This window comes from Orcinus orca, chromosome 7, assembly GCF_937001465.1.
Source record: "Orcinus orca chromosome 7, mOrcOrc1.1, whole genome shotgun sequence".
NCBI lineage: Eukaryota > Metazoa > Chordata > Mammalia > Artiodactyla > Delphinidae > Orcinus > Orcinus orca.
In genome coordinates this window covers 51,254,513-51,273,033 of record NC_064565.1, presented here as the reverse complement: position 1 = coordinate 51,273,033, position 18,521 = coordinate 51,254,513, and the positions used below count along the sequence as shown (strand labels likewise).

Sequence of the window (18,521 nt, the reverse complement as noted above, 5' to 3'; positions counted from 1 at the left end):
AGGGAAGCAAAAATATCACTTTTGCAAAGCCATTTTCATTCTTTCAAAGGTCTGCTGGTAAATTATTCTTACTGATCTTTCCATCTTTCTGGCCTGTGCATACACACCTAACCCATCCTAAATTTCACCAGATGGCATTTTATTTCTTTAAAGTAAAGCAGTCGTGGGTTTAGACAGTTGAATTTTTAAACTTCTGTATTTACTGAAAGTGCATATGGTGCTATATGGACAAAGAAATTGTGCTGAAAGAAAAACATTTCTGTCTGCAGTACCTCATAATCTCCCAGAGGAAGAAAAGAAATTGCAGTAATGTGGTGTCTTTCTCACAAAATCTTATGTGACTTTAATTTTCTCCCTCTGCTAAAAATGAGATATATGTGTACTGTACACACCTGGACTTTATATTATTTTAAATTCTTCTTTTGGTTGCAAATAGAAAGGTTATCCAAAACCCAATGACTTGCCAATGTGATCTGTAAGTGATTTCTAGAAGAAAATGAAACAGAAACCTAAACTTGTAAAAAATAATTAAAAAAAAAACTTCTGTGTGGCAACGTAAGCAGATGTTGGTGTAGAATTTACAAGGATGAGAATGCTATAAAACCTCCCTTGAGCCACTCACAGTTCATTTCAAGGCCAAGAACGCCCCCAAAATCTGTTTCTGATTTTACAGAAATCTTTTGAAATTTGGCACGGTATTCAAAAGTCTGTGGAAAGAAAAAAAAACCCTTGCCCTAGCTTCGGCTTCCAACTACGAAGACAGACTTACTTCTTTCAACGTTTTTCACAGATCCGGTGACCCACGCTCTGAAGTCAGAATTAGCTAACTTTCAAAAACATCTGGAAAAAATGAAGGTTAGTATATGCAGCCTCAGATACTTGCTAAAGCATGGGGGCTGGCTGAATTGAGCGCAATCAGAGTTTTCTATCGTTTAGAAGGTGAGGATTTGTACATAAGTATGTACTTCCTGGAGTGGGTTGGGATTGGGAAATTTGTTCTAAATATACTGTAGAAACAGTTCTCCTTGCAGAGCTGGAAGAATTCCAGCAATTATAGCCAGATCAGTGGAAGACAATCAAAAGCTTTATGGGGAGGGAGAAAGAGGATTTAGGTGTAAACAAAAGCTTGCCAATTCTACTATTTAGCAGAAACCATTTATATGTCTAATTTTCTTTATTTTATGTAGACATGGTTAAAAATTGTACTTGGAGTTGCCACTTCTGCTGTGCTTGCCTTATTGGTGATGTGCATTGTCTTACGTCCTTCAAGAGGTAAGAATTTTCTCTAATTTGCTCTGTCTGCCTAGAATACTTCGGAAAATGCACTAGTGCTTGGTCACAAGTGATCGAACATTTCCTAAGTGCTTATTTTCCAAAGTAAATCTGTTATTTCTAAGAAGACTTATAAGCTCCCAGATATGTTGTTGAGCAACCAGAAATACTGAGGAATTTAAGGCATGGGTAGGAAGAGGTTTCCAGCATTATTTCAGCAATAGAAAAACCTGAGTGCTCTTCTATATCACCCCTACATCTCTGCAAAGTATGTGCTAAATTCCAAGCTTTGACAGGCCTTTAGAGACAATATTTTTAACTAACATTGCTTTCGTTATTGGATTGCCTCATGGAAAGTAAAGATGAGTAAGAATGGAAAAGTTAAAACAGAACCTATGGAAATTTTTATTATGAGTCTTTCCAAAAATTTAGGGAGGCAGTCAAGAATAGAGATCTCGAGAATAGCTGCATAGAAAAAGTGAAATTGTTGTTCTAGATGCAGTAGCCAAGAAAATCAAGTTAGAAGACTAAATATTATTAAGCAAGCGTTATGTTTAGTTATAAATTTATCCTTTTTAGAAAAGCTTAGATTAAGATTGATCTCACTTTGCTAAAACTTGGGAGACTGATGTTGGGGGCTAGTTTGGATTTAAATTAAGACCCTGTCTATAAATATTTCAGTGATATTAGAGAAATAGATTTTTATGAAACTCTGAAAAGAAGCTCAAGTTCTAAACAGGAAAAATGTACAATAATAACAGGTCTTCTGCCTTGGGGTCCAGGGAAAGGAAAAAAGTTTGTATCAGCAAATATTAAAATCTTATGATAGCTAAAGTGGAAAATATCTTTGGTTAAAAGCTAACTGACAGTAAAGGAAGATCAATGACAAGCCTTTAGCTAAAGAAAGTATGAGTCCTGAATGATTTGTTGCTTTAAAAAATGAAATATAGAAAAATATTTTGAAAAATTCAAAATGCTCATGGGATTTTCACAGAATTACAAAATGAAGAGGTTAACCAATAAAACGAAGGCAATGTTCCTGTATTTTCAGTGTTGATTTTCAGTCCTCATTCCTCTCTGCTAGCACAAGATTATTCTGAGGCTGTTGAGATAGCCTGAGTTCACATTTTGTATATTTTTTCAAGTTAAAATTATTTTCAGACCAGTGTCTTTCCTCGTTTGGGGGCCATATTTTCCTCACACCAGCAATTGTCAGGTAGTAAATTAGTTCCTATTGGCCCTTTGGATGTTAATACATTCAAAATTAGTTCCTGAATTTTAAAGAAAACTCCCCAATCCTTGAAATGGACACTTTGCTCCATCAGAAACAAATGTTCTGAGAACAAAAGTGTGTGGATTTTATGGTGAGCCTGCACCTTGTCTACAGGCAAGGATGGGTTGCATTTGCACTTTGGAATTATAGAGTCATAATTTCTAATAAGAAATACACTACAGTTATAGTATATAACTATACACATTCATAGATATTTGTCTAATTATATATAATCCCAATCCTTACCCTCTCCCCAAGTTTAACATAGATATATGTTATAATCTACATATATTATAAAAGTCCTATGTTCTTTATAAGCTAATTTTCTGTTTCAACCAACAGGAGATTCTCAGAGCAAAGTAATTTTCAGATAGAGTGAAATAATCAGTTTAAGCTTCAGATGAAATTTTATTTATTTATTTATTATAAGTTTTTTGGAAGTAATTTAATATTTTATTTATTTATTTATTTTGGGCTGCATTATTTATTTTCTTCGCTGCGCGTGGGCTTTCTCTAGTTTTGGTGAGCGGGGGCTACTCTTCGTTGCGGTGCACAGGCTTCTCATTGCGGTGGTTTCTCTTGTTGCAGAGCACGGGCTCTAGGCGCACAGGCTTCAGTAGTTGTGGCATGCGGGCTCAGTAGTTGTGGTGCATGGGCTTAGTTGCTCCACGGTATGTGGGATCTTTCCGGAGCAGGGCTCGAACCCGTGTCCCCTGAATTGGCAGGCGGATTCTTAACCACTGCACCGTCAGGGAAGTCCCAGATGAAATTTTAGTACTCTTTCAGCAACAGAAAATCATAAAAAAGCTGAGAACTATTTTTTTCCATAATACCATTCTTTTTCTATTCTAAGTTTGCTGAAGAACTTATCAGAATGTCAGAACTTGTCAGAATGTTAAGTAAATTGTACAGGGGACAGTTCATTTATCTACTTTCCTGAGCAGGACCGGGGTTGAGACTCTTCTTGCCTTGAGTCAGTGGTCCAGGCAGCCCTGATGTGAAGTGTGCCCTGATGACTTCCCTCTTTTCTCCTCACACCCTGCTCCTCAGCCATCCCCAGTGTGGAACTTCAGGTCCAGTTCTCAGTCTCACATCTGCCCAGCGGCTGGTGAGGGAGGATCTGAGGTGGCAAGGCAGGAGAAGGGAAGGAGAAAGGGGAAGGAAGAATGGAAAATTCAGAGCCAAACAACCTTCTCTTTAGCCTTCTTTTCACACTTCATCAGAAATCCGATTACCTCACATTTGCCTTAAGCGCCCTTGTATTCCTAACCCAGGATTTATGCACCAGCATTAAGAACAGTCTTCCTTTGAGAAACTTAAGGACCCCATTATGAAACACTCATTCATTTATTTATATAATAACAAATGAAGTCCCACTAGTTAGTCCCGCTCAATGAATTGAGTTCCATCTGCCCATCATTGTGCTAGTTGGGGAAACAAAGATACTGCGATTTAGACTTTCCTCTGAAAGCACGGTAAGCACCCAGTCTGGATGCTCAGTTGTCACCACGAATATGAGATCAGGAGTTCACTTAGACCACTGGCTCACTTAAACCACTGAGTGTAAGTGAAAGAAGAAGAGAGAGGGGCTTTTCCAAGGAGGGAGCAGGTCCCAGGAACACCAATCTCAGGATTAAAAGAGCTTTGGAGGAATCAGGCAGGATTTTAGGAACAAATAGGGCAACGGAATGGTGAAATGAGAAAGATTCGTTTAGCTCACTCACATAATCATAAAAATAACAGACAACTTTTTTTGGGACTGCCAAGTTTTCCTTTTTTTATTTTCACTGAATGGGAAACACATATGAGTTTCCACCCCTTAGACCCAGGCCGTCCTCCTTGGCCTCAGCCTACTCCTTCAACCGATTCCCTTTCTTTTCTCCTGTCTCTATTTTTTCTCTTGAGATTCTTCTTCCCAAGCATCACTCCTCTTCCTGTGTAAAGATGCAACCAAACCAAGAGTGGAAACTAAGCTCCTCGCCTTTTCCTCGTTTTCGCCAACCCCAAGGATAAATACAGAACTTTTTGTTTCAAGAGATATACAGAGGTGACAAGACAAAAACCAAACACACAAAAAGCTAGAATTGGAAAGTAACAGAAGCTACAGAATTTTGCAAGTAAATTCTATATGGCCTTGCTTCATGATTAATAGTTTCTGAATTCCTGGACCTTTGCGAAAGGAATTGTGGGAGCTATCTGCACTTTTCTTGATTTCTGTCAAGCATAGAGTTCCCTACATGGTGATAAGCAAACACTCAATAAACACTAACTATTTTTTCTAAGATTTCTAACATTTTGTAGCAGCTTAATAAATGGTAGCTACCATTTTATTGTGCTCTCCATCATAGCACACAAAGATGGCAACTAGACCTTCTGTGTGATGTATTTTGATTTCAATAATGCTCTTCTTAAGTCTGAGAGTAGGGAGTACTTATCCCTGGGCAGCATCCCTGTTCCTATCCCCCACCTCCTTGGATCAAAAACAAATATTTTTTCAGAAATTTTGTGTGCAAGGCCCTCATAAAGGACATTGGCAGCTCTGAGGCAAAAGCAAGATTGAAAAAAGGAAGAGATATGATAAAGGAAGCTGAGGTGGGTGAGGATGCAGAATAAGACTGAGTGAGAGAGAAAGAAGAGGGAGATTATGTAGTGTGGAGAAATCCAGGTTCTCCTGGGCAGGGAGGACCTCTAGTATCTGCTGTGAAAGGAGAACCATCATTAGCCTAGCCTCAGATCTCCCTGAAGTCCTCCTGTCTACCTTTGCACACTTTTTCTTTTATTGTTGTTGTTGTTGTTGGTGGTGGTTTTGGCCTGCAGTGTTTTATACAAGTTTGTATTAGTTGTCAACTTTTTAAAATCAGAAGATTTCACATAGAAATGTACATTTTTGGCTTCTTTTTAAATATTAGATCTGGCAACATTGGGCCCAAGGTAATAGTTGACTGAGAAGCAGTTGTCTTTAGATTGACAGTGAATTCTCCAGTTTGCTACGTACCCCAATAGAAAATAGAAAATATTTTCTATTTTATTTACACAAGGTACCATATTCACTTACAACATCTGCTTGACTCCTATAAACACTTGGATTTTTAACCTTTGGACTGAAGAAGCTGTAGTATTCTTCCTGAGATTGAAAATAGCAATCTACTGAATATGAAAAAACAGAGATTAGCATCCATAGTTATCCATTATCCACAATACCCAGTCCACTGTGCTCCTGGATACTTTGGTTATTTGTTCAATGAATTATTTATTGAGCACCTTCTAACTACTAAGCACAGGTATAAGGCATGAATGACAAGGTCTCTGGCCTTAGGAAAGGACAATCTGATAATAAACAAGTAAATAAGTGAATTAATAGAGTATTTCAAATTCGTAAAAGTGCTACAGAAAGCAACTGGAGTGGAGGCTGTGTTAGACATCTAGGGCTGCCATGACAAAATATCACAGACTGGGTGGCTTAAACAACAGAAATTTATATTCTCACAGTTCTGGAGGCTGGAAGTCCATGATCAAGGTATAGTCAGGTTTAGTTTTTCTGGAGGCTTCTCTCCTTGGCTTGTAGATGGCTGCCTTCTTGTTTTGTCCTCATATGGCTTTTCCTCTGTGCATGTGCACTCCTGGTGTCTCTTCCTCTTCCAATAAGGGCACCACCAGTTCTATCAGATTAGGGCTCCACCATTATGGTCTTACATAATCTTAATTACCTTGTTAAAGGATTTATCTACAAATACAGTTCCATTGAGGGTTAGAGTTTCAATTTATGTATTTTGGGGGGACACAATTCAGTTCATAACAGAAGTGGTCAAGGAAGTCTTCTCTGAGATTATATTTGAGCCAAGACCTTAAGGACGGAAGGACGCAAGCTGGGGTCTAGACCCTCAATGCAGAGGGAAAAGCAGATACAAAGGCTCTGAAGCAGGAAAGTATATTTGGGAAGTTCAAGGAATCAAAAAGAAAGTGATAGCTGTGAGGCCAAAATTATGTAAACAAATGAACACAGGAAAATACATATATACATATGTACTTATGACTGTACACACATATGTAAAATTTATAGTGATTGCTTACTTAGGTAAGTAATACCTTATATAATTTATTTCAGAATATATCTGAAGTCACAGATGATTTAGACAGAATATAAATCAATATTTTATAAGAATAAATATCATTTAGAATGTCTATATTTTGGGCAGAAAACCATTGTTACTATTATCATTATTGTTACTATTACTACTATTATAACCTCAACAACCACTTTTTATAAAATAAGATATTTGTGAGATCAAATTATCATCAAAGGAGATGTGAATATGTTTTTAAGGCTTAAAATTTTCCCAGTATCAACATTCAGAACTGTGAAACAGATTCCCTCAAATATCTTAAGAGTTTTAAGCTTATTTATTCACTGTTCTTTTGGAGGAAATATGGGGAAGTCTAAAGTGCTGAGGAAAAGTTTCAGAAAGTTCATGGACATAACAGAGCTTTTGAGTTGAGTGTAAACACATCAACCTTGCAGATTATATTTCTCTACTTTGCACTTGCATTTTAAAATCACAGAAGACGAATCTTGGAAAATTCTTTGAGTTTTGTCAAATTCTAAATAATTTAGAAAATAATCCAAGTCTTTGGATGACTCCTATTATGCAGAGGAGTTTACCTGTCTCTGATTTCCAAAGCGAATTGTTACAACTTACACAAGAATATCTAGTCACATATAGTCCTTGAGAAAAACATGTTCTAAAGTTCAAATAGGGGAGGTGGAATCAAGGCTAAAGGTTCTTAAGAACCAGAGACAGTCAAACTGAGCCTTAAAATCTAGCAACATGTTAGGCATAAATTAAAATAATATTTCAATGGGATAATCAATACTAATCAGTCTTTTACTTACTTATTGGTTATTATATATAGATCAAAGAATTTATTTTTCATTTTAGTATCCTTGTGAATTAACCAAAATTATGTAGTAAAAACAGAATCATTTACAATCTTTATTAACCTTTATTCCTGTTAATAATAAAAAAAATAGGGTTGCTTAATATCTAAATTAAAATTTTTTCAAACTGATTATGGTTTTTATACTCGGTAGAAAAACTGATATGATAGGACTCCTTAAAGGAACAGGATAGAAAGACTGTCAAAAAATCAGATAACTTAGAAGAAAAGAACAAATTTCTAGAAAGATACAAACTACCACAATTCACTCAGGAATAAATAGAAAACCTGAATAGAACTATAACAACTGAAGAAGTTGATTTAGTGATTTTTAACTTCCTGCAAAGAAAACCCCAAGCCCAGCTGGCTTCACCGGTAAACTCTACCAAACTTTTTAAGAATTATTACCAATCCTTCACAAACTCTTCCAAAAAATAAAGGAGAACACGTCTCAACTCACGCTGTAAGGCCAGTATTGCTGTGATACAAAAAATATTCAAAAACATTACAAGAAAAGAAGTTACAGACCAATAGTAGTTACAGACCAATATTTATTATGAATATAAATGGAAAAACACTGAACATAATACTAGCAAGTCAAATCCAGCAATGTATAAAAAGGACTATTCACCAAGACCAAGTGAGATTTATCCCAAGAATGCAAGGTTTAATATCCAAAAATCAATTACTATAATAAGCTATATTAATAGAAAAAAGGACAAAAATGACATGGTCATTTCAATAGACACAGCAAAAGTATTTAACAAAACACAGCAGCCTCTCATTGTAAAAACACTCAGCAGACTAGAAATAGGAGGAATTTCCTCTATCTGATAAAGGGCATCCACAAAAACCTCACAGCTAACAGCACACGGGTGAAAGATTCAGTGCTCTTCCCCTAAGATCAAGAGCAAGACAGCATGTCTGCTCTTACTTGTGTTTAATATTTTATTGGTGGTTGTAACCAGGGCAATTAGATAAGGAAAAGAAATAAAAAGTATCCAGACTGGAAAGGAAAAAGTAAAACTATCTCTATTTGCAGATGACATTGTTTATAGAAAATCCTAAGGAATTCACCAAAAAATATTGGGACTAATAAACAAGTTGAGAAAATTTGCAAAACACAAGACCAATATATAAAAAATCATTTGGATTTCTATACATTACCAATAAACAATACAAAAAATATATAAATAAATGGAAAGAGATCCTATATTTATAGATCAGAAAACAATATGTTTAAGATGGCAATACTCCCCAAATTTATCTGCACATTAAATGCAATCCCTATCCAAATCCCAGATGACTTTTTCTTTTGCAGAAATTGACAAGCTGATTCCAAAATTCATATGGAAATGCAAGCGATCCATAATAGCTATATTGAAAATGAAGAACAAAGTTGGAGGAATCACACTTCCTTATTTCAAAACTTACTACAAAGCTTACATAATCAAGACCATGTGATACTGGCATAAGGATAGACATATAGGGACTTCCCTGGTGGCGCAGTGGTTAAGAATCCACCTGCCAGTGAAGGGAACACAGGTTTGAGCCCTGGTCTGGGAAGATCCCACATGCCATGGAGCAGCTAAGCCCGTGCGCCACAACTACTGAGCCTGAGCTCCAGAGCCCGCGAGCCACAACTACTGAGCTCGCGTATCACAACTACTGAAACGCATGCGCCTAGAGCCTGTGCTCTGCAACAAGAGAAGCCCCCACTCACCGCAACTAGAGAAAGTCTGAGCGTAGCAACAAAAACCCAACGCAGCCAAAAATAAATAAATTAAAAAAAAAAGATAGACACATAGATCAATCAAATAGAACTGAGAGCCCAGAAATAAGTGTAAAAGCCTTACATTTATGGTTAATTGATTTTCAATAAGGATGGCATAGCAATTTAATGGAGAAAGTCTTTTCAACAATTGGACAACTGGATATCAACATGTAAAAAATGTTGGACCCACTTCCTCACACCATACATAAAAGTTAACTCAAAATGGATCAAAGACGTATATGTAAGAGCTAAAACTATAAAACACTTAAAAACAAAACCTAGGGATAAATCTTCTTGTCCTTGGATTAGGCAGTGGTTTCTTAGATACGACCCAATGCACAAGCAACAAAGGAAAAAGTACATAAATTGGACTTCTTTGAAATTTAACACTTTGGTTGCAAAAGCTATCATCAAGGAAGTGAAAAGACTACCCACAAAATGGGGGGGAAATGTTTGCACATACATACATCTGATATGCAACTTGCATCCAGAATATATTTTTTAAAAACTCTTACAAATCAATAATAAAAGGCAAATAACCAAATTCAAAAAATAGACAAAGGATAGACATTTACCTCCCAAAAGATATAAAAGTGACCAATAAGCTCATGAAAAGAGACTCAACATTATTAGTCATTAGGAAAATGTAAATCAAAACCACAATGAAATACTAGGAATGAAATTACAGGTGTAGCAAATAGGTATCCATTACAGCCTGCCTAGTGAGAAATGGCTTGGCCTTGGAGGTTCAGTAGAAGTGCAGGGAGTTGAGAGAGATTTTGGAGATAGAATTGTCAAACCTGGGTGCTGGACAAAAGCAGTAAAAGAAGAGTGAGCTTAAGAATAACTCCCAAGTATTTGAATTGAGGAACTACATGGACGACAGTTGCATTGACTTGCAGAAATCTGGAGGGACAGCATGGAATTCCTTTTCTCTTAGCTTTAGACATACTGATTTTTTAAAATTAATTTTTATCGGAGTACAGTTGCTTTACAATGTTGTGTTAGTTTTGCTGTTCAGCAAAGTGAATCAGTTATACATATACATCTATCCACTCTTTTTCAGATTTCCTTCCATTTAGGTCACCACAGAGCACTGAGTAGAATTCCCTGTGCTATACAGTAGGTTCTCATTAGTTACCTATTAGACATACTGATTTTGAAGTGCCTGTGAGATATGCAGGTGGAGGTGTTAAAGAGGAAGTTTAATATATCGTCTGGATCTCAGAGAAGGAATCCAGTGAGGGGTGAGGGGTGGCAGTGGGGGTGGGTGTGAGCCAGCTAAGAAGATGTGATAGAAACCCTGGGAGAATTAAATGGTTGAGGAAGGTGACTCTTTCTGAGGTCCCAAGTAAAACGAATATAAGCCACACCACAACTTAAAGCAGAGATTATAGGAAGATGAGCTGGCAAAGCAGACTGAGTGGGCCTTCAGATATAGACGAGGTTTATTTTCATCTTCAGGGTCACCAAAATATTTGGCATTTACCACCATGTTCTTGTGCATTATGTTGACCATACCCTATGACCTTTACGGCTTCAGAGATCACGAAAAAAATAGCCCTAATTAACATAGCACAACAATAACATAATACACAAAATGAACTTAAACCTGACAATAACTTTGAATAACATATGTTGATCAGTGCTACCTGTAGAGAGAACCATGGGGAATTCTTTCAGAACTGAGAGCTACTACATTCTTCAGTGAGACATTGAAAGCTTATAGCGAACTCTTTGTTTTGACAAAACTCAAATGGTCTCATTTTCTCTTAACGTTCATTTTGAGGTATAATTATTCAACCCCCCTTGTGTGTTGCTTGGTTCTTGACCTTATTTTTGTGTTTGTTTTGTCTTGTTATATCACACGTATGCTTTCACTTTAAATCAAAAGGTAGTGGTAAAGTGTCCAGTCTCTAAAATTAGATGGAGCTGGATTTAAACCCCAGCTCTGTTATATATTAGGCAAGTTACTTTAACTCTCTAATATCCATTTCCTAATCTGTAAAATGGTGTTAATAATAATACTTAGAGAGTTGCTGTGAGTGTTTCACAGGACCACGCATGCAGAGTGCTTGGTACTTATTAGAACTTAGTAAATTATAACACTTATTACTGGTCTAAAGCTACCTCACTTCCATGTTTTTCAAAGTTGTCAGTCTTTGCCCAAATATAATATTAGTTTTAAATAGTTTATTTCCCAACCAAATATCTCCAACATTTGCCCCTGTGGTGCTCACTCCAAAAACAAACATGAGTTGATGCAATGGCTGGAGACATTGCCTATCTGAGGACAACATCTTTGCAGAGCCAGCAGAGAGACAGGTGCAGTGTGCCTGGGAGCCCACGTCACTTTCATTGGAGTGGCCTCATAAGCATCAGTTCCAAAACAAGTATGAAAGTGAGAACAAAAAGACCTACCAGCCATTCGTGTGCTAACTTAATAAACCATATTTTCTCATTTAATTTATGCTGAATATTAGAGCTGACATCAGATGTCTCTGTTCTGATACTTATTTGTAATTTTTTAGGACTAGAAAATTAAATGGCAGAAATAGAAATAGAACCCTAATAAAGAATAAATACAAAGCTTTAAGAAAGAATTAGGAGAATAGTGAATCATTATTTACTTGGGAATCATTTCTGTGAATTGTCATTTCTTGGATTCATAATTGAAATAATTTCCAGCTGTGCTTTAAAAAGTTGAAAATGCAAATAATTAAACTATAGTAAATTGGAGTGTTTTGCAGTGTATAAATAACTGTGCTAAAGATGAGCTAAATTGACTATAGGGGCTCTATCAAGAATTAAGTGTTAAGTGGTGTCAGTTACGTATAGAAGAGAGATATGCTCTCAGAATTCTTTTCTACTTCTGCTCAGCTACTTAGAGTTTAAAAATTATAGATGCCAAAACTAAACTTCCAAAATAATCAAAAGATCATAATTCAACATTAAAACATTATTTGGAAAAAGGCATGAAAATCCACGTATTCATTCAGTAATTATTAGTGGAATATTTTTCAGGTGACTAGAACTTGTTTAGTGTGATTGATGCCATAGAGATGCATTTTATACTGACTTACACAGAAACACACACACACATACACGCATTCAAAACACTAGAAAACAATGACCCATTCCCCTACCAGTGCTTTCCCTGTTATCTTGTTTAAATCTAATCTGGGGCAGAATCACTCCCTTTGCCCTTTCTCCACTGCTCAAGGATCAGAGGAGGGAATGTACCTAAGGAAGAGTCCATCTGGACAATGAGCAAGAGGACTGAATAGGGACATAAACATTACAGGCGACCGTTAACATTCCTTGAAAGCCATGATTAACATTAGCTGTGGGGAGTCTGTCCATGAAGTGTGAATTGCTACGCAGGCCAGACCCATCCACCTACCAGGGGTTTATAAGCAAGGAGCAATTCCACCGACAGGCACAGGAGAACATCGAACCAAGTACAATAGATTCAGTGAAATCACTGAATTTGGATTCTTTGCAGAAGAATCACCTGTGGGGCTTGGTAAAAACTGAAAATCAGGGCCTTACCCCCAGAGATTCTGAATCAGTAGATTTGAGATAAGGACTGGGAAACTTGCTTTTCAAACAAGCACTCCAGCTAACTTGAAGGACAAAATTTTGATACATATTTAAAGGATGGCATGTCCAGGTAGAATTATACATGAAATTTACAACATGGACAGGAGGATAAAGAGTAAAGGCAGGTGTATCTTTGGGGGAGAATTACTGAAAACAAACTAAAATAAAATCTGTCCAGTTGATTTATTTTTTCATTCAACAAATATTTATCATGCTTCCACTGTATGCCGAGCACTGTCCTAGCTGGTACAAAGAACCAGAACTTGGATTGGAAATTCTAAGTACATGTCTTATAACTCTTAATATGTGACCTAAAGCATTGTCTTAGAGTAGATACATTACTCTATTGCATTTATGAACATGTGATCATTTTCGCAGGAAGAAAAGAATGCCTAATTTAAATTCTACCCATTTGATTTGGTATCACTCTGAGCCCAGCCTGATGCCAGGATAATCACACCTTCTGAGCCCATGTGAGGTTAGGAGTAATCACCTACCCCAAATCTGTGCCACAAGCCTATTTCCACATAAACACAGCTGGCTCCTCTGGATGTGTTCTGTATATCCCCTTATCACTTCATTGGCGCTGGTGGGGCTTATTATCATGACAGTAATTAGTAGTACAATTAATATATATTTAAACTGCTTTATAGATATTGAGTTATAATATGACATATGTTAGGTTCTCTATATAGATCATTGGTATTTATAGCTACTATGCACCCATTTAAAATAAATGACTAACTGGGAAGTAATATGAAATATAATCTCATGTAACTTTTGAGGATAATCTAAATTAGAGGTTAAAAAGAGTAAATAACTAACCCTTGAAATCTTTTTGGGAAATCTGATAAGGATCAGCATGATCATTAATGTTAAAAAAGGAAAATGAGTAGGAATTTTTTAAATAATTTGAAACTCTTGTTTTTTTATAAATTTTATTTATTCATATGTGGAATATTAGTACTAACCCTATTTATGATCATAATTGGACTATTTCACTTATGGAGCCCTAGGATGACCAAGATGTTCTAAGTATAACTGATGAATTCCATTATATTAGAATAAAAGTTAATCTTAATTACATATACTAATAGCTTAATCTGAAACTGCATTTCCCATACTGTGATTTTAGTAGATATTAAAAAAAAAATCCCAGTGGTCAAATTAGTTTGAGAAACAATGATCAAAAATATTTATTTAAAAAAATATATATTTATTTGAAGACTACTGATAAGCTATGACAATAACAAAAGCTAACATTTATTGACTGCCAAGCATAGAGCTAAACGTTTCATTTGAATTAGCTCACTTAATTTAACCTTCTATAAAAATGAAGATTAATTATAGCTAAGAATTTCTCAATTAAACATAATTGCAGGTAAGGAAAATTATATGCAAGGATACTTAAATAGGAAAATCTATTATATAAGTCATTATCCGTAATCAAACCATTATTTATGCTAGACAAAAAAAGATATCACCAAGACTATATTCATTTATTGAATTAATATTGAAAAAAGTTTAAAGAAAAACAATTACCTAGTTTTTTTGTATTCACAATACAGGAATTCTCTAAGTTAAAATTTTTTCATCTATATGTTCAGGGTTGTGAGGACACAAATTAAATATATCTCAAAAGGAAAATAATTTCCATTGTAAATAGTGTTAGAATTTCCCCTTGACTATATTAGAAACAGATTACAATTTGCTCTTAAGAGAGTTAAATAAAGTTGAATTAAAATACTTAGCAATTATAGTAATGCTGTTGCAGTAAAATGGTAGTATTTTAGTCATAGAATGGGAATTATAAAATCAGTGGTATGAATTTTGCACAAGACCATTTAATTAAATAGAAGCACTTTCATTATGAATAATTGTATGGCATGTACAACCTTACTTAGGATGCAAAGAACCTGTACAAAGATGATTATTAGAATAATCTAATGTTATTAAGCATTTAGTGCCTGGTTGCTTAGGGGTTCATCAGCCACTTATGTTCTTATAGCTACAGGATAAGTTTTAGTAAATTGAGAAAATAACTCATGGTCCTAATCAAAAGTATGGAGCATACATACATCAGTGTGAATCAGTTAAAACTGCAGAAGATGCTATTATCCAGTTGGTCAGTTCGACCTTATCACATGGCAGTGCATTTATGTGACTATAAGGTTAATAGAGCATGTTGTGTCTCAAATTTCAAAACCTAATGTGGTAAAATTGGAAGGTATTATCAGCATTTTCTAGTCCAGTCCTTTATATTATAGATGAGCAAGCTGTGATGCCAGAGATTAACTTACTTAAGTCATATAGGAAATTAGTAGTAGAACCATTCTGTAAAGAAGAGGGCACAAATCTCATCCATCCACCCATCAATCCTTCATTTCATGAATTCATTCATTCAACAAGTATTTATTAAATGCCTATTATGTGCTAGACACTAGGGATGTGGCGGTGAGCAAAACTTAGACATGGTCTCTGGCCTATGGTGACTGTTTTGAGAACACAGTGGGAGGTGAAGAAATATGAATAAAATAATCACTCAAATACATACAAGATTACAAACCAAGACAAATGTTCTTAAAAAAGGGAACCTGGCCTATGGTAATATATAAGAAGGGAACAAGACCTAAACCAGGGGATCAGGAAGGGCTTTTCAGAGAAAGTGGCACTTACATTAAGCACTAAAGGCTGAAGAGAAGTTATAAAGAGAAGGGAGAGGGTGGGAAGAGGTTCAGTAGCCCTGGAGAAAGAAATCAGTATTTGAGAAACAGAAAGCCCAGCATGTTTGGAGTCTACAAAGTAGTGAGAGTGGGGCAAGAAGGGGCTGGAGAGGTAGACTATTCCAGACCAGCTAGGGCCTATAGTCCAGACTAACATTTTTGGTCTTTATCTTAAGAGTCATAGAAAGCTGTGGAAGAGTTTAGCAGGAAGATATAAATGTATAGCTCATCTTTGACAGTTTTATTTTTACATGAACAAATACCAGATTCATATATGCTATTCAAGGTATAGGACACTTTTCTAAGTTTTGATTCTGTAAGTGATGGCCTGGAGAAGGGGTAAGGTGGGAGGGATGGAGAACAGGAATATGGATTGAAGAAGGTTTGGAAGTTGGTTGCCTCAGTTGCTGGTATATCTGACTGTTTCAGGGCTCTATAATGAATTTGTTCTGATAATGGAAATCACGTTTGAAACACAAAATTGTTTTGGAGGGCTCAAATACAGGAGAAATTTGCTTGTGGTTTGTGAGCTACTTTAGGTTAGTTTTTATATGGAAAACCTCTACTCTTGGAATTTCCAAGATCATTTGTATAGATGATGTGGTTTTCTTTTCTTCTGGTCTATTTTCTCTTTATAAAAAACCCTAGCCAGGATAAGAAATTATCTACCTTCATTAATGCCTCTCTTGAGATGTCTGAAGGTAAGGATTCTGGATGATGTCATCTGATCAACTGGGATGCTAAAATATATCACTGAAAAATCAGTAGAAATCCAAGCCAAGCATATGTGAGGAACTACAATGAACTGCTTAAAAGGCAAAGTTTTTAGTGAAACCTGCATGGTCTGCAATCCCAGCTTTGCAAGACCTAGAGTTATCGGAACCTCATCTCATCTTTCTTCTTAAAAACCTCTGAAAATTCTTCACTGTCTGAAGAATAATGTCCCTGCTTCTCAGTGTGGTCCCCGTCACACTCCTCAAATTTCCCCACCAGTGTTCCTTTCCAGGCAGTCAGACTACTTCTCTAAGACTCATTAGCTTGTCTATCAAAAAGGAAATACTACTCAGAGCTATTAAGACAAGAGTTAAACAAGGGTTTAGCAATGGCAGATCTTTTCATTATATGAGGAATAACAGATGAGAGACGTTTGAGTTATTCATCTTCTTTTAAGTAATAATATGTTTCCTCCTCCCCCAAAGTTCATAACTCTGAAGGAAGGACAACAAGAGCACTCACACTGAAGGATATTTTAAATGGGACATTTTCTTATAAAACATTTTTTCCAAACTGGATTTCAGGTAAGTGAATTATTTCTTTACCTTTTGTTTTTCTTTAAATGTATGATTTTTGGTTTTTATTTTTATTGCCAACAATTCTCTATGGTAACATAAGCCATCTTCGTTGAAATGGATAAAAACAGCAATTATTTAGATAAGTCAAGTGGCCAAAAAAACATTTTTTCACAGAACTATTTAGACAGGGTTTGTCCAATAGTAATGATGCCAATACAGTAGTAGCTTTAGCAGAACAGTAAAATCTGAGAGTGCACTGTTAGAATAAACTGATCATATGATAGAGCTTTTCAGAATGGGAAATAAGCACCTATTTAGAAGAGGTCATGAGAATTTTACCAAAAGAAAAATTCCATTGTTAACCTAGATAATCTGAGAAATGAACAAATCCTAACTTGAAGACAAATCCTTTAAGGTCCATAAAATTGATATTTACATATAGTTTTTCAAAATAGTATGTTGTCAAAAGAGTCTAATCAAACAAGTGGTAAGAGCAACTAAATTGTTTATATTATATATAATTTATATCTAAAGTGCCACTAAACACAATAGAATATTTTCATTTTCTCTTTAGAAAATAATAACCATATAAAATAGATTTTTAACTAAGTCAAACACAGCCTAAATGGAATATAGATTTTTTTATTGCAGAAGAAACATACAATTTTAAACTGGTTTATTCTCTTTGTAACACAGAAAAAGTCCAAATTTACTCCTAAGCACCCTGAACTGGTTAGAATAAGGCTCCTACTAGTAAATATGGCATTTTTGTGTAATGTAGAAAAACAACCCTTTCCTCCCTTCCACCATCAACTTACTATCATATTTTAAATTTGACAAGGCAATATGTACCAGACAGAGAGGAAAAAGAAAGTCAGTACGTGAAATGAGAGGTTTCTCTTTGTTATAAATGTATTTCCTGTTAAGGGAGATCATTTCAAGTTTTGTTTTCCTTCTTGTTTAAAGGACAAGAATATCTTCGTCAGTCTACAGATAATAATATAGTATTTTATAATACTGAAACAGGAGAATCATATACTATTTTGAGTAATACCACCATGGTATGTATCCTCCATTATCTTCCTCCTCAAAAACCTCTGTCAGCTCTTCACTGACCAAAGAACAGAGTCCAAACAACTGAGCACCTGATCTGGACCCAACCTGCCTTCTCAGCTCCATCCCCCACCACAGTTATCCTCCCATTCTCTCTTCTAGTCACACTAGATTATTGCCCTTGCCTGCTCAAATCACCTAGCATTTTCCTTCCTCTGTGGAACAGGTATCCTATGAGATAAAATGTACAAACTCAGTTCTTGTAGTCAGGCAAACTGAGGTTCAAATCCTGGCTCTGTCATTTACTAGTTATGGAGCCTTGGGTGAGATTCCACATTATTCCATCCTCATCATGCCTCAGGTTCTTCCTCTGTAAAGTAGGAATAATAATACCTCTTTGGGTTAGTATAAGAATTAAATGAAGTATCATTTGAAAGTGCTTAGGATAGTACCTAATAAAGGCTCAGTGACTGGTCCTGTGATACATAGGAACATGTTATTCTGTCCTCCTGGACTCTCAGACCTCCTACTTTCTCTACCTTCAAGAGCCTAGTAATCTTTTAGAGTCAAGCTCAGCTATTTCTCCTCTGTGCAAC

At 35.8% G+C, this 18,521-nt stretch overlaps 1 protein-coding gene across 5 annotated transcripts in view; it reads left to right on the top strand.

Moving 5' to 3' along the window:
- Positions 1 to 574: 574 nt before the first annotated feature.
- FAP (fibroblast activation protein alpha) overlaps positions 575 to 18,521 on the top strand; it is a 71,289-nt gene continuing 53,342 nt past the window's right edge. The window contains exons 1-4 of one of the 5 annotated variants that reach the window (XM_033412549.2): positions 575 to 855; positions 1,188 to 1,272; positions 16,780 to 16,878; positions 17,839 to 17,933. In XM_033412549.2, coding sequence (XP_033268440.1) covers positions 850 to 855; positions 1,188 to 1,272; positions 16,780 to 16,878; positions 17,839 to 17,933 — 285 coding nt within the window. In that variant the 5' untranslated portion in view covers positions 575 to 849. Of the gene's footprint in view, positions 856 to 900; positions 940 to 1,187; positions 1,273 to 16,779; positions 16,879 to 17,838; positions 17,934 to 18,521 lie in introns of those variants that run through there. The other 4 variants (XM_049712772.1, XR_007478571.1, XM_033412551.2 and 1 more) reach the window with 4 other exon arrangements.